Here is a 26,178-nt window from a genome sequence, read left to right on the forward strand (position 1 = left end):
TAATTAAAATTATAAAAATTGAATTGTATGAGTTAAAATTTAAAAATTAAATTATAATTAAATAAAATTTATAAAAATTGAGCTATAATAAATTAAAATTAAGGGGTTTATTATAATGAATTATTTAAAAAATATTTAAAAAAACATATATTCTCATATCTATACTTTATTCGTGTTTTATTATAATTTTTTATATTTTTTATGTTTTGAATTTTTAAATAAATAAAATATAAGGACTTTAAATAAATATAAAATATTAAAAATAAAATATAAAAATTTAAAATATAAAAAAAATACATATGCAGGGATTACAAAAATATATGTTTCCAAAAAACTGTCATTGAAGCTCGGTAGATTCCCTGCGTGGGAATGAATAGATTCAAATCACAACGTCTCTTCTGGCGAAAAGGGGGGCCCCAAAACAAAAAATATGCGTGCGCGTGTGACGTTTCTTGGGAGAAAGCGTGAATCACACGACGTCGTTTTGATCGTGAACCAAATTTTATGGTAGTAATTTATTTATTACTAATTTCACAGAAAAGAAAAGAATACTTGTAAGAGAGATACGTTGACCGTAGAAACATACGGAAAGACTTACGTATTTTGTATCCGGTTGCGTAGTTTTCTCAGCTAATCCCTGAAAAACGCCATCTCTCTCTCTTTCTCGCAGAGGCACAGCGTCCCTCTCCCTCCTTCTCTCTCTTTCTGTACTTTCTCGTGTTCTCACAGACACACTTGCACACACTTCACAAGCTTCATCACAAGCACACACACAGATTCTCGCTCTATTTCGTTCTATCTCTTCCTCCTTCTCTCTCTGTACCTATCTTTCTTGCTTTCTCTTTGGGGGCATTTATGCAGGAAGCAGTACTCTATCTCGATATGTGAGTGGCCCACACTCGCTGGAGAGATGAAAGTTTCAGGCAAGTCTCAACACCCACCAAAATGTTCGGAGACTATTATTTCGAGGACCCGAAATCCGTCACCGGACTCAGATCTTCAGCCCAAGGCGTCTCACCGACGAAAACCCCGAACCCCATTGGCCCGGTTCAGGAAAAATGGTGCTCCTTCGGGTCGACGGAGCCGACCGGAAACCCCTTTACTGAAGTGGAAGACCGATGATAACGGAAAAAACAACGATCCACTTGAAGAAGATGAGAAGTCGGACGCTGGATGCGGCCGGAGAGCAAAAGGGAAGAAACAGAAGGAAGCGAGCGTGTCAGTGAGGAAGCTCGCTGCTGGGCTGTGGCGGTTGCAGCAGCCGGAGATGGCACTGGCTCGGTCGGGACTCCAGGTAGCTCCAGTATTGCTTTTGGACTTTTGTTTTTGTTCACTATGGATCCGTAGTATTCATTCACATCCCAGTTTCTTGCATTAGCTGCTTGCGATTGAACTTCTGTTTTGCAGCATTGAGCTAATTTATCCGTATCATAGTCTCATCATTGGGAGTAAATATATTCTAGAACTTTTTTGTTGATGGTTTGATTGTTGCTTAATGTTTAAGTCTATGGTTGACTTTTAAGATTGGATCTTTATCATCATTCTCCAGCCTCCTTTTTGTGTTTTGACATATATTAGACTTCCTGAGGAAGATATTCAGCTGTCTTTTCGAGCTTGAAAAGTTTTATCTAGTTCATTGATTTCGATTTCTACTGAAAAACTCCTTACGACCTTACTGTGATTTTGAATAATGCAATTAGGGTTTATCTGTGGACATGGGTAACCTTATATTTTACTTGATTTTCATTAAATGCATTTTTGCCATTGCATAATGTTAATTATCTCCAGTACCAATTGATTTATTTAGATGCATTTTATAATTTAAGTAGGACTTTATTTGGATTCCTTTTCTTCATCAATTATGCACTAGGATCTGTTTTTAGATATCAAAGCATTTCTATCAATATAGAGAATCTTTTCTTTGCTGCTTGTTATTCTTGTGTCATGTTGGTCAATGTCATTAGCATCATTTGCAAACATTGGTAAAAATTTGCATACTCAATGCGTTTTCACTCATCAACAGCATGGAATTGGCCATGGAGGCCACCCGTTTCTCAACCATCAAAATGGTGTTACCAATGGTTCTGATCTGAACAATGTATCACAAAGCCCTCGTTCCATTGTTGGTGCAAAAAGCGGACACTTCTGTGAGGTATTGTGTTTTTATTTCTTAATTGAACTACTGAAAGTGTCAATAGTTTCTTATGCTTCAAGATTATTGAGTGAAGGTCATATAGATGTTGAGAGTGGAATTACAATTTTCTTCTATACTGCACTGGGATCTCCTTGCCTGACCAAGCATGTGAGGACCAGTTTTAATCATTAGTTTACACTATGTGCGAAAGTTGCTATCTTATCATATTAGGTTTAAGATATGTGTCTAACTATTATATCATAGCAATGCCCCATTGTGCAGTTGATGGTTTGCTAGTGTTGTAATTAAGAATACATTAAGGACCTGTTCACATGTATGTGTACAGGCGTATGTGCACAAGTACAATTTGACATGACAACAATCCCTAAATTGAAGCTTTAAATTGACAAGTAGAAATGATATGGAAGAGCAGCTGGTAAAATGACCTGCCTTGGAGCAAATTAAGTAAATCGATTGTTGCTTAGATTCATGATATGTACGCTGTGTTATGATTTTGGTAGAAGGGCATGGATTGTCATCACACTTTTTGGTCTAGTGTAAGCTCACATGTTGGAAGTAGCATTTAAAATATCAATTATAAGAGGGTTTTTTTGGGGTACAGTAAGAGATTTTGTTAATCTCAGTCCCACAATTTTTCAGCTTGAGCCATCTTTACATCTTTCCAACTCTGCGATGGAGGGGGCAACAAAGTGGGATCCTGTCTGCTTGAAAACACCTGATGAGGCGCAACATATCTACAACCAAATGAAACTTTTTGATCAAAAGATGAGTGCTGTATCTGTTGTTTCTGCTCTTGAAGCTGAACTTGAGCAGGCTCGAGCACGCATTCAAGAGCTTGAGACTGAGCACCACACCTCAAAAAAGAAACTTGAGCATTTCTTGAGGAAACTAAGTGAGGAAAAGGCATCATGGAGATGCAGAGAGCATGAGAAAATTCGTGTATACATTGATGACATCAAAGCAGAATTAACCCGAGAACGGAAAAGTCGCCAGAGGACTGAAATTGTCAATTCAAGGCTGGTGAATGAATTGGAAGGTGCCAAATTATCTGTTAAACGCTATATGCAGGATTATGAGAACGAAAGAAGGGACAGAATATTGATTGAGAAAGTATGTGGTGAGCTTGTTAACGAAATCGGAGAAGACAAGACTGAAGTTGAGGCATTGAAAAGGGAATCTATGAAACTTAGAGAAGAAGTGGAAGAGGAGAGGAAGATGTTACAGATGAAACTTAGAGAAGTGGAAGAGGAGAGGAAGATGTTACAGATGGCAGAAGTTTGGCGTGAAGAACGTGTTCAAATGAAGTTAAAAGATGCAAAAGTTGCTCTTGAAGAGAAATACTCACACATGAATAGACTTGTAGCAGACTTGGAAAACTTTTTGAAGTCAAGATGTGCAGACTTTGATCCAAAGGAGATGAGAGAGGCACAGTCTCTTCAACAGGCTGCAGCTGCAGTGAACATACAAGATATCAAGGGATTTTCATATGAGCCCCCTAATCCAGATGATATTTTTGCCATTTTTGAAGAAGTAAATGGTGGTGAAACCACTGAAAGGGAGATTGAACCTTGTGTGGCTTATTCTCCAGCTAGTCATGACTCGAAGATTCACACAGTGAGCCCTGAAGTCAATGGGATAGCTAAGGATGCCATTCAGAGACGTTCAGATTTATTTCTGGATGATAATGGAGAGATCGAGGATGAAAGTGGATGGGAAACTGTGAGCCATGTTGACGATCAGGGATCAAGCTATTCACCAGAAGGGAGTGTTTCACCTGTGAACAAGCATTGCCGTGAGAGTGATGTATCAGGAAGTGTGCTGGAATGGGGAGAAAACGGCGGCAATGAGACACCAGTAACTGAAATCAGTGAAGTCTGCTCGGTTCCACCAACCAAGCAAACAAAGAAGGTCTCATCCATAGCAAGAATTTGGAAGTCATGCCCAAACAATGGGGATTACAAGATAGTCTCTGTGGACGGCGTGAATGGCAGGCTTTCCAATGGAAGGTTATCTTGTGGAGGCCTCATGTCTCCAGATCAGGGATCCGGTAAAGGCGGGATGAGTCCCGGAGATCTTTTATGCCAATTGAGTTCTCCTGAGTCAGGAAATCCGCACGGACATCGAGGTATGAAGGGATGCATCCCTCGCAGTACGCAGAAGAATAGTCTGAAAGCCAGGCTTTTGGAGGCACGGATGGAAGGCCAGAAACTCCAATTACGCCATGTTCTCAAACAGAAGATATAGATTTAAGGAGAGGCAGATTATTGTAACTGAAGAATGGTTAACAGGAGGCAGGAAGCCAGTTCATTTCATTCAGCACTGTGGAAAGCACAAGCATGTTCTGGAAGCTGCTACAAGCCAGGAAGGACCATGAGTAAACTCATTTTCCTCCTCAGACAGCGGTCATCTTCTTGTCTTGGTTCTTCAATATATCTCATACTAGGCACTGAGCAGATATTGTTTCCCATCTCATTGTGCCTAATTGCTTCAATACAATGGAATAATCTGTCTTGGGAAATAGCCTGTTTTGTAATCTGTCTTGATTTTGTGCAGGATCTTAGCATAATCTTTCAGGGAAGCATGTTGCTTTTGGTGTATAATTTGTGTCTGAGGACAAATATATCAATGAGAAATTAGATTATTATGTAGCATATTCCTTTTGGATCATAATATAAAGCATCTTTTTTAAAAACTTTGCTTTCTGCTTCAAAATATAGGGCATCAAGTAACTTCTATATTTGTTTTTATAACTACACTTCTACTGTATTTACTTTTTTTATAAAAAAAAATCATGCATTGAAATTTTATTATTATTATTAAGGCCCTTGTATAATGTATTTGATGAGAGAGTAAATGAAAAAATGTAGCCATTTTTAAAACTTTTAAGATTTCAATTAACATTGTTAATAAATTGTGAATTAATTTACTGTAATTTATATTGTGGTTTGGAAGAAGTAGATCATAGGTGGCAGCCAATATGTATTCCTTCCTTTGGGCATTATGGTTAGAGTTGGTAATTTGAGCTAAGTCTAACAGGTTAGCTCGAACCTGCTTGAAAAAAAGATATTATTTTTTAATGTTTGAGCCTATTCAGGTTGTCCAAATAGGCTCGAGAAAATTCGGGCCTTAGAGCTTGGCCTAAATACTTAAATAAAAAAATTAATTTTTTTAAAATATATATATATATATATATAATACAATAAATAGTGATTAGTTTCTTAAGTTTTATATCATTTATATTAAAACACTGGAGTGTATTACTATAATTATTTTTAAAAAAAATTAAAAATATTTATACTTTTATATCCTTATTATTTTTAATCAATAAAATTTCTCAAAAAAGTATTTAAAATATATTTTAATATTAATTTTTATATTTTTAAGACCCAATGGTTTTGAGTCTTATACATTATTTGCATATCCAAAAAATATTTTTATATTTTCATAAAATAATATAATTAATTTTAAAGTAAAAATAATTTTAAAAATAAAATTTGGGTATGTATGAATTCCCAACTCTACTACTAAATAAATATAATAAATAAAATCTTCTTAGATGATTATTTGATTATTTTTCTAAACTAAATTTGGTTAAAAATTAAGAATAAAATAGTAAAAAGTAAAAACTCATTGTATGTAAGGGTTAAATAATATAAAAAAATTTAAAAAAATAGTATTTCACTCATAATTAAATAATTTTATTTTATATAATATAATGACAATTATTTTTTCATATTCTTAAAAATGAAATGTACATTTTAACCAAAAGTTATTAAAAACTTTGAATTGACCGGAATAATAATTTTAAGTTAGTTGTCTAACTATAATTGAATTGAGATCAACTTAATGATAATTAAAAAAATATAATTTAATTACAATATATAAAATATTTACATATGACTATAATAAGAGTAATATTTAAATAGTTAAGACATTAATTTACAAGTAGATGAAACATTTAGGAATAAATTACATATAATATGTAACACACCAAATTTTTTTTTAAATAATTTAACTCAACCATAGTTAGGTTACAGCCACCCAACACATTCTTATATCAATAATTTTAATATAAAATATTTTATAATTGGCTTCAACTCACACACTATAACATTTCAGATAAATTTTTACCTCCCACATGCCATTAGGCTAAATAACATTTGTCCATCCTTATACTCCCAACAAGTAAACTAAATCACATTTGTCCATCCTTATACTCCCAACAAGTAAAATAAGTAATTTAGTCAATTTTCAACACAAGCCAGTTATTTGGCCTTATAATCACGCCATTTAACCAATCCAAAGTAAACCAAATATTAAAATTGCAGTTATCCAAATTGTACCAAAAATAGAAATAGTTTGAAAGGCATGATTACATTTATATATTCATATAATTGATAATAAACAAAAAGCCCTAATATTGGCAATATAACACATTATAAATCATAAATTAAATACCCAAAAGAGACAGTGGATCTATACCATTAAGCCTCTGGGACTCCTCCACGTGTCACTCGTGGCTCTTCTCCTAAAAATTGTTAACCACATAATAAGACTCAAAAGTCTCAGTAACCAAAGCCAATTTATGATAGTGTATACAAACAGTTAAGTGTGTGCTTACTAAATGAGAATTAAAAATAATATAATTTTAACAAATGTAATAAATATTACAATACACACAAACAACCATCCTTATATCCCTCCATTAACCTCGAGCCGTAGCCCTCACTCGGTGCTAAATTATCCGGCCAAAGGTAGATTAGCCCGAGCCTTTACAAGCCACCTATTGAGCTCCAATAAGGGCGTACCACGTGGCACATAAATACAACAACAATAGCAAGTCTCCCAACACCTCCCACAATAATCAAACAAATTCATAATTTTCTCAATAATCACCCAATTAACATGAAGTAACACTAATCACAAATTAAAAGCATGGTTACCTTGTGGCTTTTTCAATAAATTATTCCTTAAAATTTCTCTCTCACCGCAATCTTCACCAGTAATACAATCTACAAATAACATATTATTTATAAATATTAGTTTCAATTTTGAAACTAATAAAATAATTCTAATAATAGAATTAAAAATATAACATAATTTCTAATCTCAATCTTAATACAAATTTATAGTTAATACTATTAAGTAAAATTTTTAACTCCTCTTTTAATTATCAATAAACATTAATAATCTAAAAATCAACTTCTAAACTAATTTCTATTATCAAAATTTTTTTTATTTTATAAATTCGTACCTAAAGTACCCAAAAATTAAAAATTCAGTCTCTAGCTTAGAATCATAATCCTATAACCATAATAATTCATTTCTCATCCTAAATAATCATCTAAACCTCAATAAATCAACATATATTTTCAGATCTAGTTTAGAATTTGATCCATAAGCCACAAATTCAAAGATCATCAATAAATTTATACTCTAGAACATTTATTATATTACTGATAACCTCAAAAACCATATTATTCAACATAAATTCATCCCTCTTCCAAATCTTAAATTTTCTACCACTACAAACTCAGAAACCAAAGAAGAAGAATGACTAAGAAAAAAATTTTAGAACACTTACTTAGTCTTGAAAAGCTTAAAATCACACCATAAATATCCTATTAAAAACTCTTACCTTAAAAATTTAGATATTTCACATCGGCGACTCGCATTCTCTCTGCATCAACGCTCACAAAGGAATGAATGAAAAAACGAAAGAACAGGTGAGTTTTTATAAAAATCAGTGGGTCTCACACATTTTTTATTATTTCTTCTTTTCTCTCTCTCCTTTTTTTTTTATTATTATATACATAATGATTGTTGTGCGGCGGCCGAAAGCAATTTTGTTCTTCTTCTTCTTCCCCCACTTTTTTTAATACCTTTTCCCTTTTTTTATTATAATAATAATTTAATAATATTTTTTTATTTTTTTAATTATTTTTTAAATTTTTTTAAATTTTTTTAGAATTATATCCTAAGTTAGATTTAATAATCATCTCTTACTAATTTTCTTACCTCTAAATATTATTTTTTTAAATTTCTATTAACTCAAATTAACTATTAAAATTTAAATTGGGATGTTACATAATACAATAAAATAATAACAAAGCTACTTAAATATAAAGTTGATAAATTATTATTTTTTATTTTACTCTTTTAAAGTTAAAATAATATTTTATACTTAACAAATTATTTAAAAATTAAAATTAATTTTAAAAAAATTTCAAATACTCAACCAATCCAAATTGAGTTCGGCTTGTCTGAATTACCGGCTTTAATTATGGTTTCCCAAGAGCAAGACTAGCTTATTAGTTTGCCTGACCTGACTGTAGAAGACGATGAGGATAACGAACAAGTGCAATGATACAACTTTAGAGTTGGTGTTTGTCTCTCAGTAATTTACTTCATAGAATTAACTTTCAAGCTTTTACTCAAGTATAGTGTTCAATTGCTCTTGGGTTGGTTATTTTATAAAAATTAGTTTGTTGCACGGAGTTTGAAATTTTAGCAAGTTCAATTTAAAAGAAATGGACAATAAAGAGTGAATGTAAGACAAAAGAGTGATGAAAAATAATTAAAAGCTTTGAACCCTACTTCTTCAATTTTTTGAAACCCGTGAAAAATCTTGGATTTTCCCTTCCCTCAAATTAAACACACCATTAAGGTTATGTGTGTAAATACGGTTTAAGAAACTTTAATTTATTTTTACTTTTATCATTATTAAAGGGTAAAACTGAACAAAAATAATTAATATTTATTGAAATTTTAAATGACAATTATTCTTAAAAACTCAGAATGGAAAATATTTTAATACAAAGTTTGTATTTCTTAATCTATGTATTAAAAATAATAAGTGAAAAAAAAATGAAGATAATACCAACGAGCACGTAGCTCAACTGATAAGAGATTATACTAATTTAATCACTAATCTCAAGTTCAAGTTCTAAACATATAACTATATTAAATTCTCATTGAAAGAGCTTTGCGTCAATGCTTCCTCATGGAATGGCATTTCCAATGAAGCATAATATCTCAATATAGAAGAGTGAGTGTTATGAATATTAGAGGATTTTTTGTATGTCCATGTCTTTTGGTTACTCTAACATGTTTCAGTTATTGCCATTATTTTGTATATTTTATTTCATTTAATCAATTACATTTATATATATAAATAGAAGGTTTTTCAATTGTGTTCAACATACAAAAATAAGAAAGCTTTTAATTTTTTTATTGTAGGTTTTTCTCTTTTTTCTTCTTCTCAATCTCTATTTTCATAACCAATATTTTTTTATTTAAATAATTGACATTACATCTATCATGTATACACATGAGGAGGGAAGGAGTAACATTTAACAGAGAAAAGAACATGAAAGTGTGCGTTGGCTTTTCTTTTTTTTTGGGGGGGGGGGGGGGGAGTGGGAAGATGGGCAGATTGACGTCTGATTTTTTGCCCCCAATTGTGCAAAGCTCAGTGTAATAGAAGCCAAGTTTAATATATGTCTGACACGACAGAAATTTTGGAACTTGGTATCTATTGGATTGATTTTTAGTTTGTAGTACCTTGATGAATATTTTTAAAAGTACAGTATCTTGATAAATAAATTTTTTTGTTATAGCTTGATGGTCAATTTGCCATGCTACCGTCTACGTTTTTTATTTTTATTTTCGTGAAAATACTCACTGTTGATTTCATTTTTGAAATCATTATCTGTGGCTTTTTTTCTCTTTCTTATTGTATTTTGTTTTATAACATATAGTTTTTAGTTAGCATAATATTAATAACTTGTTAAGATTGAAGGAATAAGTTGTGAAAAATAAAATAAATTAGGTTTTGACAACTCTTTCTTTTCTATATGAACAGTGGTGTTCGAATATGTACAAATAATTATTTATATATACACAATAAGATATCTACAATTAACAAAACCTGTGAAAATTCTTAAAAATAAATTTATAACACACATTTTTATTTAACACAATATTCACAACTTGTTAATATTGAATGAACAAAATTAATTTTAAAAAATTGACAACTTTTTTTATGTATAAACAAATTATGATTAAATATATATAAATAATTGTTTAGGTGCACACAACAATATGTTCAATATATGCAACAACGAGTAAAAATATTTAGAAATACAAGTTATAGTATATATATATATATAATATTAATTTTGCACTATATATATTAAAGTATTTGTTGGTTCAATAATTTTTTTTCATTTTGTGGAATCAAAGGATCAAGAATTCAAATTCACCCTTAACACTTGACATATTTGATTGGTTGTTGACCACCGCATTGGTGTCAGAATTTTGGCCTTGATAAGGGCACCTTTTTAAAAAAGAAAAAAAGGGCAAGGGTATTTTGATAATTGGGGCAGCAAAATTAATTGCAATTTGAGCCATTGAGATTCTTTTTTATTTTTCTTTTCTTATTGTATTTTGTTTTGGTTGATATAATGTGGTTTACCCTCTCTTTCGATTCTGATTTAATTTTCGTCATTTTTTTAAATTATTTATATGGTTGCCAGGGATTAGGGAATAAATCTACCTTCAAAGTTCAAACAACAATCAGTATCACCAGATGCATTTTACAATATAAGAAAAAAGATATATTTTTGATATCCTAAATTATAATTTCCATTCTTTTTTTTAATTTTAATTTTTTATTATGGTCCGTAAATATAAATATAAATTTTCTTTCATAAGGAAAAAGTATTACTATTTTTTTAAATTTATTGCTTGAATTAATATTACTAAATACTTCCTCCTTTCTAAATTATAGGGCATTTTTTAAGAAGTTTTTCAGTCCTAAAATATAAGATACTTTAAGTAAATTAAAATTTTATTAAATATATCAATTTCAATATTGTTCTTTCTCTCGTTATAATTAATTTTTGTCTCTTCTCTTTTTAATATATTAAATGGTGGGTATTTTTTTAAACTTTATATTTTTGTTTTGAAAAGATAAGACTGTTAAATGTATTTAATGATATGTGATATTTTGTCTAAAAGTTTTTTATAATTTAAAATAGAGAGAGTAACAAAAATGAAGAGAGCAAAGTAAAATTATTGATTGAAATAAATTTAACTTGTATAATAGAGCTTCCACAAATCTACTAGTAGCCTTCTCAAAACAAGCAATGATTTTTTATTACACGGATCTTATATTGGGCTAATCATAGGCCCATTCATAGATTCGTGCTTAACCTAGTGAAGTTGGATTACATTGATTATATCGCTAAATATGGCATGCCTTTAGGATAATGATTGTTTTACTTGGGTGGTGTGGCTAGGCACGTGGTCAGTGACTTGGATGATGATTGGGCGGCCATGTTGTAGCTGACAAGATAGAAGTATGACTTGTTGGGCCATGTGGCAATTGACTAGGATGATGATTGGATCAACGGAATGATGTGTTTGTGCGTGTGCTTAGTGAATGGGTCTATGGGATGACATGTCCAAGCATGTGTTTGATGACTAGGACAATTACTAGGTTGGAGAGATGTTGCCACTAATTGGGTAAATAGGATGATGTGTTGTACCATATGGTTAGTGACTTGGAAGAAAACCATTATTGGGATGACATGTTTAGCCACGTGACAAGTGACTTGGACAATGACTATGAGCAGCATGATGTGCTGAGCCATGTTGGGTGTGACTAGGACAATGATTGGATCCATTAGATGATGTGGCTAGACACATGTCAAAACAGTGACGACTCATCCATTAGATGATGTGTCAAGCTTTGTGGTCGATGACTTGGACTGATTGTGGGCATGACGGTGTGGCTTTCCTTGTGGTTGGTGACTATGACAATGACTTAGTCCGTTGGATGGCATGGTGAGCCATGTGACAAGTGGTTGGACCTGTTTTATAACATGTTTAAGCACGTGGTTAGTGATTGGGATGATAATTAATTTTGTAGGATGATGTGGATATTTGGTAACTTGAATGACAATTAGGTCTTATGATGACGTGTTTATCCACGTGGCAAATGACTGGGTCGAGTGATGATGTGTCATGCCATGTGGCCAGTGACTTGGTCGATGACTGGCTGATCTGGATGACGTGGCTAGGCAGGGATAACCCCTGTTTACTTTCACTCAAACGGACAAACCCTCGTCCACCGACCCGCCAAATAATTTTACTTTCATCAATTCCCTCCATTTCCCCCTCAAATTCAAAACCCAACTCGTCAGATCTTTCGTTTACATTTCATCTCTCACTTTCCATTCCGTGGAATTCTGCTACAATGGCAGATTGTGAAGCTCCATCTTTCTCTCTCGGTCTTGATTTGGATCACAATGTCGATGAATCAAACTCTCACTCTCCGCTCAGTCCTCCCCGTGCTCCTGCACGCGTGGAGGTTGAGGAATGCTTCGGCCCCGATGTGGTTGAGTCCGATCCGGATATGGCTCCAGACCCACCACCTCGGATTCTGAAGCGGCTACGCCGTGGACCAGGTGATGGGTCGTCGCCGCCCATCCAGAGGCAGGAAGGGCTACGATCGGGTTGTGACGGCGATGATGATATCGAGGAATTCTCTGATGAGGAAGACCTTCAGGGTAACAAGCTTGCATCCTCCGTCTAATCTTCTTTTATTGGATTTCGTAATAATGTTTTTCAAAAAGGGAAGTTCCCTTTATTGGACTGGGTTTGTACTTTGTTGTGCATTTAGCAATCTTATTAGATAGTCAGGAGGAGTACCATGAGACTCGAAAAGAGAAAATATTGAAAACAAATCTCACTGAATTAACAGCTGTTTCTGACTGAACTTATTAGCCTTCCCAGGAGGAAAAGAGGGGGGGGGGGGGGTTGGAAATTCTATTTGCTTTGATTTGGGATTTAATTATTTTGGTTAGGGGTTAGATTTTTAAGATATGATAGGATTTAGATTCAATGCCACAATTTCTGACTGCAAGATGGATATCAAGAAAATCATATCAAACAGATGGTGAAAAGGTGAGTGATAGTTTTGAGACACCAGAATGGATGATTTAAAAACTACTTAGTTGGTTCGAGTAATTGGGTCTCTCTAGTTGTTTATAATAAACGAGGTCATCAAGGGATGCAGCCATATAAATTATCATCACCTTTTTGTACAGTCAAATACCAAACCCTATCTACTGAAACATCTATTAATGGATCTGTTTTAATAAATCCCATATTTCAGTCCTTGCATTATAATTTCTCTTTTGTGTATACACATTTCAAATCATATTTTGATTTGCGTATGCCTTATTTGTCACTAAATTTACTTTGTTTCTTTCGTATCAGTTCAAGCACGTGCGCCAACATGGAATCAGCCTTTGTGTAGCAGCTCCAAAGTTTCATTGAATGGATCTGGAGTTTTAACTACTCATTCATCTGGCAACCGTAGAGAAAGAAAAATGAAAAAAACTTCAGGTATCCTAGGATCTGCTACATTGGAGATGGGCCAGAGTGGGTTGATGTTTCCAAAGTTGACAGCTAGTCCACTTCGCAGATTCCAGTTGCTTGATTCTGATTCTGATGATGATGATGATGACCCTGTAAGTGAAGATGTTAGTGGTGGCCGCAAGGTTGATCCATGCTTCAAAGAACCATCATGTAAGCCAAACGAATTTGTAACTTCTTTTGATAGGAAAGCATCATTTCAGACGCACCAAAGCGAGGATCTATGGAAAGATTTCTCTCCGGTGAAGAGTTTTTCAATTCCAACACCTGCACTGAATGAGGTTTGTGAAGAATACTTCCGTTCTGCAAAGGACAAAGAAAAGGAAACATCAGTATCTGCAATTCACTATGAGAGCTTGTTTGAGTCCACTAGCTGTCAAATGGATGAACAAATATGGAATTCAGCTTATCCACTTCCTCCAGCTCATCAATATTTTTTCCACAAGGATCCAAGAATCAGGAAATTAGTTCGCAGTCGCCTGTTCAATTTTTATCCACTAGGTGTTGACAAAGTGAATCACCAACCTAATGCATCACATATTGATTACATGTAAACTCTTAATTTTTTATCTGACCAACAACGTCTTTTGATGAGCTTTAAAAACGAGAGAATAATTTCTGCAGGTTATGATTCACCATGGTTTTATTTTGATTTCAGGGGACAATTTAACAATGAAGGTTCCAAAAAGAAGGAAGCTTGTAATGGTTACTTGGAGAAAAGTTCGACTAGGGGAAGAACCAAACCAAAAGAAGTTACTGTTGAAGAACCTTTCCATGCTTCTGGGGGCTGGGTGGCTCCGAAAATTAATTCTTCTTTTGGTGGAGAATCTTCTAAGAGGAAAGCAACAAAAAAAAGTAACACGAAAACTATGTCAAAAGGAAAAAGTAAAGCAAACTTGTCAAATTCTTCAGAAATCTTGCATGCTTCTGCAAATTGGGTGGAACCAAAGAACTGTGCCAACATGCCAAAAGATGCAAGCAGAAGACGTGTTCAAGCAAACAGTAAATCAGTGGGCCACTGGTTTACAGGATCAGGTGGAAGAAAGGTAAGTATAGACTCATACTTTCATATTTTTTTTGACATTTAAATATGTTCAACTAGTTGAACTTATTCGCTTGACTGATGGCACTTCCTGGCCATAAATGTTGTCTACTGAATGATTAAAAAAGTTGGTTCCTTTATAATTTCCGTGTGAAGAAAAGTCTTCTTGTATGCTGTTAAGTATACTAATGGATATAATGAGATGTAAGATTATCGCACATGATTTTTGTTTGGTGGAAATATTGCTGTATGATTTGATCCTTGGAAATCCTTTCCAGTACAATACATTGCCTTTAAGTTACCTTTGTATATGCCAACATCCATATAATGATTAATTAGTTATGTTACCGTTTTTGTCATTAGGAGCATCTAGATTTGTTACTATGATTTTGCTGCTTTTGTTGCATTTAGGATGATATATTACTTTTATTACAATGCACTTGAATACGCAGTGCTGGGTTTCTATTCTAGTTTTAGCTCTGATAGTCATGCTCACTGCATGTTGTTGGTTTTAATGTTTTATTACTGCCAGCAAACTTCTCCATGTCCAAATGATGTTGTTCGGTGAAAGTTTTTCCCCCCCCCCTTTTCTGGGCCAAACACAGTCAATTTTTTTTGTTCGATGAAGGTTAAAATGTTAAATTTTGAAGGCTTGTATAGTATATTAGACTGTCATCACTGTATCAACTTATAATAGCGATAAAGCAAACGCTGCTGACTTGCATTTGTCTTGTAGTTATTTGTCTTACCATGAATTGAAATTTGTGAAGTAAACGGCTTAAATATATGACTATTAGTTCAAAGCGTAGTTTGGCACAATACATGGGATCTTGATCCTCTATCAATTGCAGGTCTATGTCGCCAAAGATGGGCAGGAGTTAACAGGCCGAGCTGCTTATAGGCATTATCGGAGGGTAAGTATGGATTGCGTCCTCTAGTGATTGCTGTATATGCGAGGTGGATCTGTCTCTGAATGAGTTTGAATTTTGCAGGAAAGTGGATCAGGATTCAAAAAGTCAAAAAAGAAACCAGTGGCAAGAAGAAAACTACCTGAATCTTGGTGTAAAGGCGTCGGTTCCTGTCTGGCTTTCCCACGTCTTGTTGTACGTTACCCAGATCTCATGGCACGGTTTGGTTCAAATACCACTCACTGGGTTCTTCTTATGTCATGTGTTGAGGAAATTGAAAAACAGAGCTAGTTAATCATCATCACGTTAAGGAACTCTTTCAGGGCTCTTGTTGCATGAAGTTACCGAGATAAAATTCTCACAAGCAAGTCCGTGTCACGTTGGCCATTTGTCTGATGTCAACGAAATTCCATTTGCCAAGTTCTTCTAGAGCTACCCAAGTGGTTCTGTAAATTCTGTAGTGTGGTCCTGCAAGTCACCAGTGGCCGGCAAAGATGGACCAAGGCCCTTGATTGTCTGAAATTTCTTAACGTGCAAGTATAATTCCAGATGTGGACGTCTGGGATGTTTAATTTCCTGATAATAACAAATTTTCTTTGCACAGATTAATTGCTCTTTAGCAATTCAAGAACAGGCAGGCTAGGATTTGACATCAGAGCCAGAAAGTTGATCATCAATAGGATTTTGTCCAAATAGCAATGATATCCTGATCCACGACAAGAGTGTATGGAATGTAGAATTGTGTTCAAAGAGGTGGTAAATCTAATTGGTTTTGGTTTTTGACTTGTGATTTAGTTTAGAATGTGAAGTATGAGCTCAAAGCACAGGTATATAAGGTCCTATATGGTTTAGAGTTGTGTTTTCATTCGGTAGAACATTCTTTAGAATTGTTAACACGCCACAAGCGTCATTGAGAGCGCTATTTTTGGCCATTTAGTGAACTTTACTTTCATGTTCTCAGTATTGACATTTTTTTTATTGAAAAAATTAATCTACAAGTCTTCAGTTTTTTTTAGCTTTGAATCAAGTTTCTATAGTTTATTTTATTTTAATTAACTCCTTATAGTTTGATTTATTAAATATATCAATCCTTGAAAGTTAAAATTAATAATGAACTATTAAATTTCCCAAACAAAAATATTTGTGGAGTTTATAGAAAATCTAATTTAATACTTTTAGTGAAAATGAAAAAATAAAATTAGATTTAATACACTATTTGCATTTACATTTATTTTTTATGAAAACTTTATAAGCATAAAAAATATTTAAAAAACAATCTAATTACATAAATTGAGTCATAAAAATTATATAATTAATGTTAAAGTTATATCATCATGAAATAAAAATATAAAAATTTTTAATTTCGTTTTTTAAAGAAAAATTTAAGGATTTAGTTTAGGGGCTAAAAAATTTAATTGATCAAACTATAAAAACTCAATTAAAATAAAATAAATTAGAAGAATTTAATTTAAAATTGAGAAAAATTATAAGATATATTTTCCCCTTTTTATTGGATATAGAATTATATATAACTTAGAGGGAGTTACTAATCATATGAATTTAATTTTAAAATCATGTTCATTCTGTTTTACTATGTTAACCGATATGCTGGAGACCTTACCTATATGCATGCATGCTATGTTTTGACCGGGAGGGAAATAATCAATTCACATAGATTTTTTTTTTTCAAATTGTTTTCTCATCAATGTGTTTTTAAAATTTATCCTTCTACAAATAAACATTGCCAATAATTTTTTTATAAATTCATTGCCAATATACCTTTATATCATTTTACAATTAATGTCATTTCTAGGATATTAATAGACATTTATAAATATTGGAAAAACAAAATAAGATATTTATGTTTGAGATCATATTAAAAAATATCCTATTCTTTCATAAAGTGCCAAATCGATACGATACATTTATGACGAAATAAATAAATAATTCGTCCACAAAGGATTAAACTAGAATTTAAACCCTCCCATGAAATAAGTTCAATTCTTCTGAAAGCACTCAGCAATTTTTTATTTTTTATTATTTTGGAATTGAAGGTCATAGAACTATGCAAGGAAGCAAAATTTAGTTATGTTAGAGCTTAAGTTTTTACACCCAAAAAGTGGATAAAAAAATTGATATAAAAAAACTAACGTCATGCTTAATGAATAAATGAATCAATGCATTTTTATCTCTCTAAAAATATAGTCAAAAATGACAATTCAATTTTGCACAAGAAGATCTTTGATGTTCTTGATTGTATTAATAGAAGAAATTATGGGAAAACTCATTTTAAATGGGTATAAGAGACTCAAGGAGTCAATGTAAACGATAATTTTATAGAACATGTCATTTTAATGAAGGATGAGGCCTTTAAGGATTTTAAAGAAGATACAAGACATTCATTGCCGTCATAACGAGAGAAAAAGATTTCCATTTGGTTGTATAATTATGAGCGACGCTGTAAAAAAACTCAAAATTTTCAAATTATTTAACATTTGTATAATTGAATTCTTATCTGCTCCTCAACATGTACGATTTTATTTGATAAATAAAAATTTTGAAAGATAGTGGAATCCAAAAATAAACTGAACTTTGAAGATAAGCATTCCATGACATTTGAAGGAGAATCATTTCTATCATTATGGGGCTGCTATGGAACAATCGAAGCAGGAAGGTGTGATACATTATATAATATTTGCCCACCACAATCTGTCTTGAGTGAGACTGGACGTTGATGACTTTGTTCGCCAAAATAAAGTTGTGTCTTGCAGTGGTCTTATCTAGAACAAGACGTGTAAATTGGATAAAAAAAGTTTCACCAAATACCTCAAACTCCAATACCATCCAAACATTGCAGCTGAACTATTAGGTATTCTTGAAGGCCCTAATTTTTGCTAAAAGGAAAAAAATCACAAGTTCTACTGTGACTTGAAACCTCACCCTCAAAAAATGAGCACTCTCAACATCACACCCCCTTATTAGCTCTATCAGAGACAATCGAAATCTTATCATGCAAAATTGGGTAGTCTCCTTTAACTACGTGTATAAGAAAGCAAATGAATATGCGGACTCGCTCGCTCAACACACTTTTCATGAGAATTTAGTTATTAGGATCTTAAAAGACCCACCATTTAGGTATAGAAAATTACTACTCTCTAATATGACCTATTCTGTTTTCCTTTGCAGAGTCTCTAGCCGTGGCCTTGTAACCCAATAAAAAAAAATATTTGCCTCAAGTACTCACTACATATAATTATTATTTAGTATAAGCACAATTTTATTGATAACTTTGTCACCAAGAATTTGCGCTACTGGTTTGAGTTGGATGGACATCAGCAAAAGCTACAGTGAACAATTCTAATATGCCAACAGAAATGAGAAAACATTAGTTGAAGAACACAAACAAATATTTGACCCATATAATCTAGTGACTTCACCTACTTGAACCTATTCACTTTACCAGAAAAGAAAGACAAGAACCAGAGAAGAAAGGGGGAAAAAAATTAGTCAGGAGAGTAATGAAAATATATGACTTTGCTTATCAATGTAAGAGATTCATCAAGGGTGAATGGAAGCATCTGGCTTATCTCTGCCCTTGTCCTCTGGAGTTGTTGAAGAACCCTTGGATCCCAGCACCTGTTGGCACAACCTGACAGCCACAAAAATGTAACATTGATCATAATTTGAAATAAAATCACGCCCACATGTAGGTGAGCTAGATCGCTTGGAGATTAGCAGCCTAAACATTGAGTTTTCACTATTTTACTTAAGACGCTAAGTTTAAGAGATTTAGGTTATTTTTCCACTGACACAAATTTTCTATGCAGTCTGAGGAAATGACTTTAATGCACCTGCATTTATTGGGCTACAATGAAAAAATGACCCAAAATGCCGTTTATCCCTCAACCCCTCAACCTATTGATTTTACTTTTGTGCCTTTGACTCATGCACCCGGAAAATTGTGAATATCAAACACGGAAACAAAGAGATAAAGCATCATACAATTTCAAATCCTCTGCCTTGCTTATAATATCATTTGACCATATAATTGGGTCGTTGTCCTTAGGCAAGGAATCTTGTTGCTGTAAATTCTCTCTCAGCCACTGCTCTGCCTTGTTGCACTCATTGATGATCTGAAACAACAAAGTCATGTTACTTGAAACATGGGTTTATGAGCAGACTCACTCTAATATCTAATGGCTTGTGTTTTAGTGTACCGATTCTTTATCCTGGGGAAGAAGGGAACTCGCAGACATGCGATAATCCGCAATGCACTTCAAGAGATCTCTTGTAGCTTGTACTCTTGCTGCTTCATCTTTATACCGATTCTCAATCGGGTCCACAAGCTACAGGAATTACAATATATATTATGACAATGATAAAAAAAAATAAAAATGCACGGGTATAGCAAGACAAGCAACGACATTGGAGAAGCAAAATTAAACCTTCTTTATATCTTCTAGTTTTTCTGAGTAAGCTGCCTCAGTTTCATCATCACCATCCTCATAAAGCCACTCTTCAGTCTCTTGCAGGCTCCTAGATATGCCCTCCCTCTCTTGCTCACTTGCAAAGCTCCGATAAGTGCCAAAGAGCTATCCATATAAGCAATTACATTTAAATGAAAATCCGTCAAGAAAATAGAAGCATAAATTTTAAATGCTTGGATACGACTAGTGTGGAAAAAAAGGCAAAAATGTTTGAAAGGTATAGGTGTACAACTCATGGCATCCACAGCTTGGCACTCTACACACGGTCACAAAAACCAGTTCTTTACTAACTACACAACAGAGAGTCTTGTTTGACAAACTTACAAGTCTTACTGTTAAGAAGAACGAAAGACTGACCTCTCAGTATTCAGTAATAATGACCACATGACAAGCAGAACTATATATCACAGGAGATGAACTGGATGACTGCATAAATAATGTACCCTGAATAACAAACCAGCCATATTTTTACATCTCATGAATACAAGAAGGTACCTTATTCCTCATCTCATAAATATAGGACTCCAAGCTATTCTTCTTTTCTTTGGTTCGCTCCACAGCTCTGTCCTGCTGAGCCAACAGGAGCTCTTTTTCACGAGCTTCCGAGATCTCAGCCTTGGTCATTCCACCATAGATATTCTCACTCACTGGCACATGTCTTTTGGTAGTTTTATCTCTTCTAGCAGCATCAGCCTGAAAAGGCACAATAGTAAGATTTTCACTTACTCCAAAGTTCCAACATCCATATGAATGATATCTGTGACCAAATAGAGAAAAACATAGACATGCTATCAATATAAGTTGTGGAAATCAGTCAATAACAGAGATGTGACAGTACTTAGAACAAGAATCATAAATGAATAAAAAGCAAAAATGTTTAATAGTATAATTCTCATAAAAAAAAAACTAACTCTCTCTCTCTCTATACACATAGAGATGACAATAATACTCACAGATTTATAAGGAAATTCATCATTTCTATGCTTACTATCTTCAACACCATTTGATATTGTCTCATCAGTGCTAGGGTCAACATCCATTGATTCAACATATGAATGATCATTACCCTTTATATCATCTACCTGATCTTCAATCAACTGGAACCATGAAAACGTTTATGCACCTTAGAATAGATCTGAGAGTAACATAAAATGGACAGAGATGAAAATGAGGCTTCTTACTTACTGTAGCTGATTCAACACCGACAATGCCATGCAGATTTAGTTGAACTCTAACTTTAACCCTTGTCTTACTACCATGGGATCCATGGAAAGGACCAATCTAAATAGAAGTGGCCAATGAATACATGAGCATATAAAAAGGAGAAGGCATGCAGAAGAAACAATGCATGCTACATCTAGAGTGTGGCACAAAAGATGGAAGCGTTTAGTCAGAATTGTTACTCTGTAGTCCTGAAAAAATCAACAAGATGCAAGCATGCAGAAGTAGGATAACAACTAATGCATGCTACGTCCGGGGTGACTATGAAAAGGTATGGCAGTATCAAGGTCCTGTAATATCAATTATCAAAGATGTTTTCTCTTAATAAATATTAGAGATGACCCAAAAATTAGAGCTTGCCATTTTATTGCATGATCAATTTTGGATAATTGTGTGAGATAATGTTGCATCCATTCCATTTCCTTCCTGATCCTCCAAAATACATCATGACTACAACAAATGAAAACATACACATGTAGAGAATGTTCATTCAGACAGCAATCTTTCGGTAACTAAGTCCCTATTGTACCTTTAAATCAGAACGTGGGTAAGTTTAGTAGAGCAGTTACTAATGAACTTGATCCCCCTGACGAGGAATAAGGGGATTTTGTTGATTTTTATGACCTCAAAATCCACATGAAGTGATGGTTTTTGATGCATCCAAGAAACTAGGTTAGACCAAAATCTTGGTGATCCGTACACAAAAATGTACAACTAATTTTAAACTAGATTACTGATTGTAATAACTTTACAGCTCAAATGTGGAAACTATAGAGGTGATCATGCTAACAAATCTACCATTACCTGAATGCAATTTTTTTCTGAGAAATTAGAATGTTCTATAAGAATCATCAAGCTCATGGAGGTTATATTGCTATATAGCACGCCTTTGGCAAACCCAGAATAGATAAATAAAGAGGACATAGAGAAACAAGCCCAGAGTGGCCAAAGAGAGTCAGTTAAACACACACACACACACAAAAGATTATCTGAACTCCTTCACGTTAGTAAGATGTTTAAAGTAAATGTAGTGCTAGTGCATACCGTGAAGCAACTAATCTTAGGAGATGTCCCAGGTGGTAGTTCATTTGGATCAGCATAAAACGCTTCCAAATGGAACAAACTACTTCGATGAAATGTTAGAATTTTAATGCTTGGAATCAATTGACCCTTTGGAAAAGTATGCCATTTGATACTGCAGTAATTGGGCCATCATCTGACGAAAATCCAATGGAGAATGGATTTAAATCCAGGACCTGGAAAAAAATGGTTATTATCCCTTAAGAATATATACCATAAACAAAGATGTAAGCCTATAATACAGGATATCTTTGAGAATATGAAGTGTGAGAATTTTCAATTCATGCAGCAAAAGTAGACATTGGATGGATACAAAAAGATTTAACATAGAGATAGTATAAGAATCAATGTTTTGTCCTGTAATACAAACCTCATATTCTCTAACACGGAAAACAGGACTAAGCATTGCACACTGAAGAGCACAGCCACGAGCCACACATTCACTTGCATTCAATGTTCGGCTGGGTTCTCTCCTGAATTGAGAAGTTAATAATCTAGCTATAGCAGGAATCCTAGAACCCGAGCCAACTAGCTCTACAGAATGGATCCTTTCAGCATTTAATCTTGCATCAACTAATGCTTTATGGCAAGGAACACAAATCTTCTCTAATAAACCGGATGCCAGTTTCTCATATTCCTCCCTCTTGATGAAGCCCTTGACATCTTTCTCATCCATCAAGCACTCAATGTTTAAAGCTGCCTCATGATTTGCACTCAAAACTTTCTTCAACTTCTCACATGCAGCGCGCAGCCTGATACATGCCTTGACATTAGAGTACACGTCAATGCTGTACTGTTCCTTAAACTGTGCTGCAAAATGACTAAAAAGAACCTCATCAAAGTCTCTTCCCCCTAAATTACTATCGAAAGCGTGGGAAAGTATCTTCATTTTCCCAGGCTCAAATGCTGCAATGGAGACCTGAGTATCACAGTGACCAATGTCCACAAATGCTACATAGGTTGGGCCTGTTCCAGGAAAATCTGCTTTGTAAATTCCATAACCAAGAGCAGTTGCAGTACAATCATGAATCAATCTCAAAGGCCTCAACCCAGCAATTCTTGCTGCATCAAGATACGCCCGTCTCTGCAAGTCTGAAAAGTATGATGGAACCCCAATAACACAGTCCGAAACTGACATTTCCAAATCTTTTTCAGTTAAAATTTTCAAATGAGCAAGGAGCATTGCTAAAATTTGAACTGGTGTAAATGTATGAGTCTCCTTGAGATATTTCAAGTGAACCAAAATGCCACCATCTGGGCCTTCAGAAGTTTCAACGGGGAGCGTTTCCAGCTCCTTTTGCACATCAGGGTCTGCATGTTTTCTCCCCATCAGCCTCTTCACTTGAGAATTGTGGACTTGATGTTCATCATAGCAGATGCAGCACCAGCTGAGCCCAAAAACCTTTGCTTCTCCGCAAAGCAGACCACAGAAGGGGTCTCACGTTTGGATTCATCATTCAATAAAACATCAATCCCACGTTGCTTCACCACAGAAATGACACAGTTTTCATTCCCAATGTCAAACCCCACCACGCTCATTGTAACCAACTTTATGTTGTATTTAAAACACAAACAACAACTTCAATCCAATTCCCCTACTCTACTATATTATTGTATGTTTCTTCCAATACTCTCGAAACACCACCAAATTCTGCAAAAGTTGAGAAAACAAACCTTCACCTCCTACAAAAAGAAGTGGGGGAAACAATTCATTAACACAAGTATTTGCCAATTGCAAGTAAAACATCATTTAAAAAAAAAACAAATAGAATGAACTGTCTGCACTTGCGTGAGTACTTCATCTGATTGTCCGCGACTACAGGGAAGAAAATAGAGAGGAAATAGGGGGAAACGTAAAATGAAAGAGTGATGGAAAAAGGGGAGAGAAAAAAAAAAACTAATAATCTAAACCAAACTCAGAAGTGAAAAGGCATCATCAATAAATTCCCTCAATCCCTAGCAACGAAAACTCTTGCTGCTTTCAATGTAACAAGAATTACCCGGGGGGGGGGGGGGGGAACCCAAATTGAAGACTAGAATATTAGCAGATGACGTAAAACACCTGCTTAAGTTAGGTTTGCTTGGATGAGAATGACGAATATCCGAATCTAGAATCATTTAGAATTCTCACTTCACAATTAATCCAAGAATTTGCACTTCACATTATGCAGGCGATGATGGTAAATGAAAAGTTGAAAAATTCTTCGCTTCGCACGCCCAAGCCAGACCAACACAAAGCCGTTCTTCAGGGTTCTTACATTTGATACAAAAGCACACATTTGATACCAAAGCCATCAAATTCAATTTGCTACTTTTTCCTTTCTTTAGTAATTCACAATTTAAAATAACAATAATCATAACAATAAACATGTTCGTGGAATTACAATTACATTAACAATTTATTATTATTATTTCTTATAAAAGCAATCAATCAAATGTGATGCTTTTGTGAACGTTTTGCATATTTTATAAGATCCCTTAAGCCTTTTTTTTTGGCATAATTATGTGAACAAATGAGCATCAATTTTGCAATATTAAAATGAAAGACTATTTATCACGTTATTAACTCATAAAGTGCAGTGATAATTTTTTTTACCAAAATTGTTAAACAATACCATTATGGTTTATTTTTAAAGTAACTTTGGGAAAAGCAACATTACTCTCTCACAAGTGTAAAGATACAAAGTACATAATTGCCAACAATGCTCAAACTGAATTAAAATAATTTATTTAACTTTTCATATGTTTCACTGAAGAGTCATATAATTTAATTGCGACAAACCATGTCTTCATCATTGCAGGAGTATAGCCATGATTATTCCTTTTGAGTCATACCAGCCCTCGCTGTTTCACTCTGCTTTACTGGTAAAAGAATAAATAAATAAACGGTGAAGCCTCTTTATTTTATTTTAAATGGAAAAAATGGAGAGTAGAGCTAATTTATGGTAGAAGATTTTATATGGGTTTTTTTTTTTGGTGGTCAAAATGGGTTAATTTAATTTAGTTATTTTAAAATAAGGCTTTTTTTTTTGGCCTTAGGTCAAAGCATTGTGATGGAATCTCAGGCATTTCCATTTCACCTTCTTGGGCCCATTTGATGGGCCCGTCTGATAGATGGGCTTCTGCAATTTTGACAAAGTAAGTAGACAAGGGTCAACGTGATAGGCTGACCAATCAACAGACAGGCCTGGTCCAGCGGCTTGAAGGTGGACTTGGCCCACAACGAAAATTCATCAGCCAACAAACAAATCATCGTCATCAATATTCAAAAAAAAACCAAAATGGGAATGTAACCAAAACAAAAAAACGTGTGGAATATATAAATATAAAGTATAAAATTAAAATGCGTGGGCCACAGAAAACAAAAATCAAAATGGGGAAAGAATGTTATTGCTCACAAGTTGTAAATAATGATACAATGAGTCGGGCATTATCTCGTCAGTTAGGATTTCTTAACAATCACGTCAATCTTTTTTGACATTTTTATTTTCTATTCAAAATATATAACATCATCTTATCTATAGTAATTTTTTTTTTAAAAAAAAAGGATTGATCATGAAACAATAAATTTAACAATACGATGGGACCCACAATTGTTTTTTTTAATTCAATTGTTCATTTATCACTTTTTTCAATATTTTTCAATTTAATCTCGTGCATCCCCGCTGAACTGAACATTTATAGTTAAAAGAGAAAATATAATCATCAGTTTTTATAATTTATTCTTATTTATTTTTAAATCTTGTAGTTTTTTTCAGCTGTTATAAGAATTAAGAATATTAAAAAAATTGAAACTATAAGAATTTGGAAAACAAATATTTTCTAATCTTTTTTAAAATT

The 26,178-nt window shown here is 33.7% G+C and overlaps 2 protein-coding genes and 1 pseudogene across 2 annotated transcripts; 2 read left to right on the forward strand and 1 right to left on the reverse strand.

Moving 5' to 3' along the window:
- The first annotated feature begins 653 nt into the window (after nucleotides 1–653).
- LOC129295309 (uncharacterized) lies at nucleotides 654–4,806 on the forward strand. Its single transcript, XM_054933822.1, has 3 exons — nucleotides 654–1,294; nucleotides 2,024–2,152; nucleotides 2,795–4,806. Exons 1-3 carry the CDS (start codon nucleotides 911–913, stop codon nucleotides 4,397–4,399), a joined length of 2,118 nt encoding a protein of 705 aa, XP_054789797.1. The 5' UTR covers nucleotides 654–910; the 3' UTR covers nucleotides 4,400–4,806.
- Nucleotides 4,807–12,314: 7,508 nt separating this feature from the next.
- Nucleotides 12,315–16,510, forward strand: LOC129295305 (uncharacterized). The gene is made up of 5 exons (XM_054933814.1): nucleotides 12,315–12,729; nucleotides 13,442–14,150; nucleotides 14,259–14,646; nucleotides 15,494–15,556; nucleotides 15,635–16,510. Exons 1-5 carry the CDS (start codon nucleotides 12,417–12,419, stop codon nucleotides 15,839–15,841), a joined length of 1,680 nt encoding a protein of 559 aa, XP_054789789.1. The 5' UTR covers nucleotides 12,315–12,416; the 3' UTR covers nucleotides 15,842–16,510.
- Nucleotides 16,511–18,893: 2,383 nt separating this feature from the next.
- On the reverse strand, nucleotides 18,894–24,597 carry LOC129295304 (heat shock 70 kDa protein 16-like; annotated as a pseudogene).
- Between the last annotated feature and the right edge of the window lie 1,581 nt (nucleotides 24,598–26,178).

The sequence above is a fragment of the Prosopis cineraria genome, unplaced genomic scaffold (genome assembly GCF_029017545.1).
Source record: "Prosopis cineraria cultivar Desert tree isolate PC_DT_omini unplaced genomic scaffold, ASM2901754v1 PC86, whole genome shotgun sequence".
Taxonomy (NCBI): Eukaryota; Viridiplantae; Streptophyta; class Magnoliopsida; order Fabales; family Fabaceae; genus Prosopis; species Prosopis cineraria.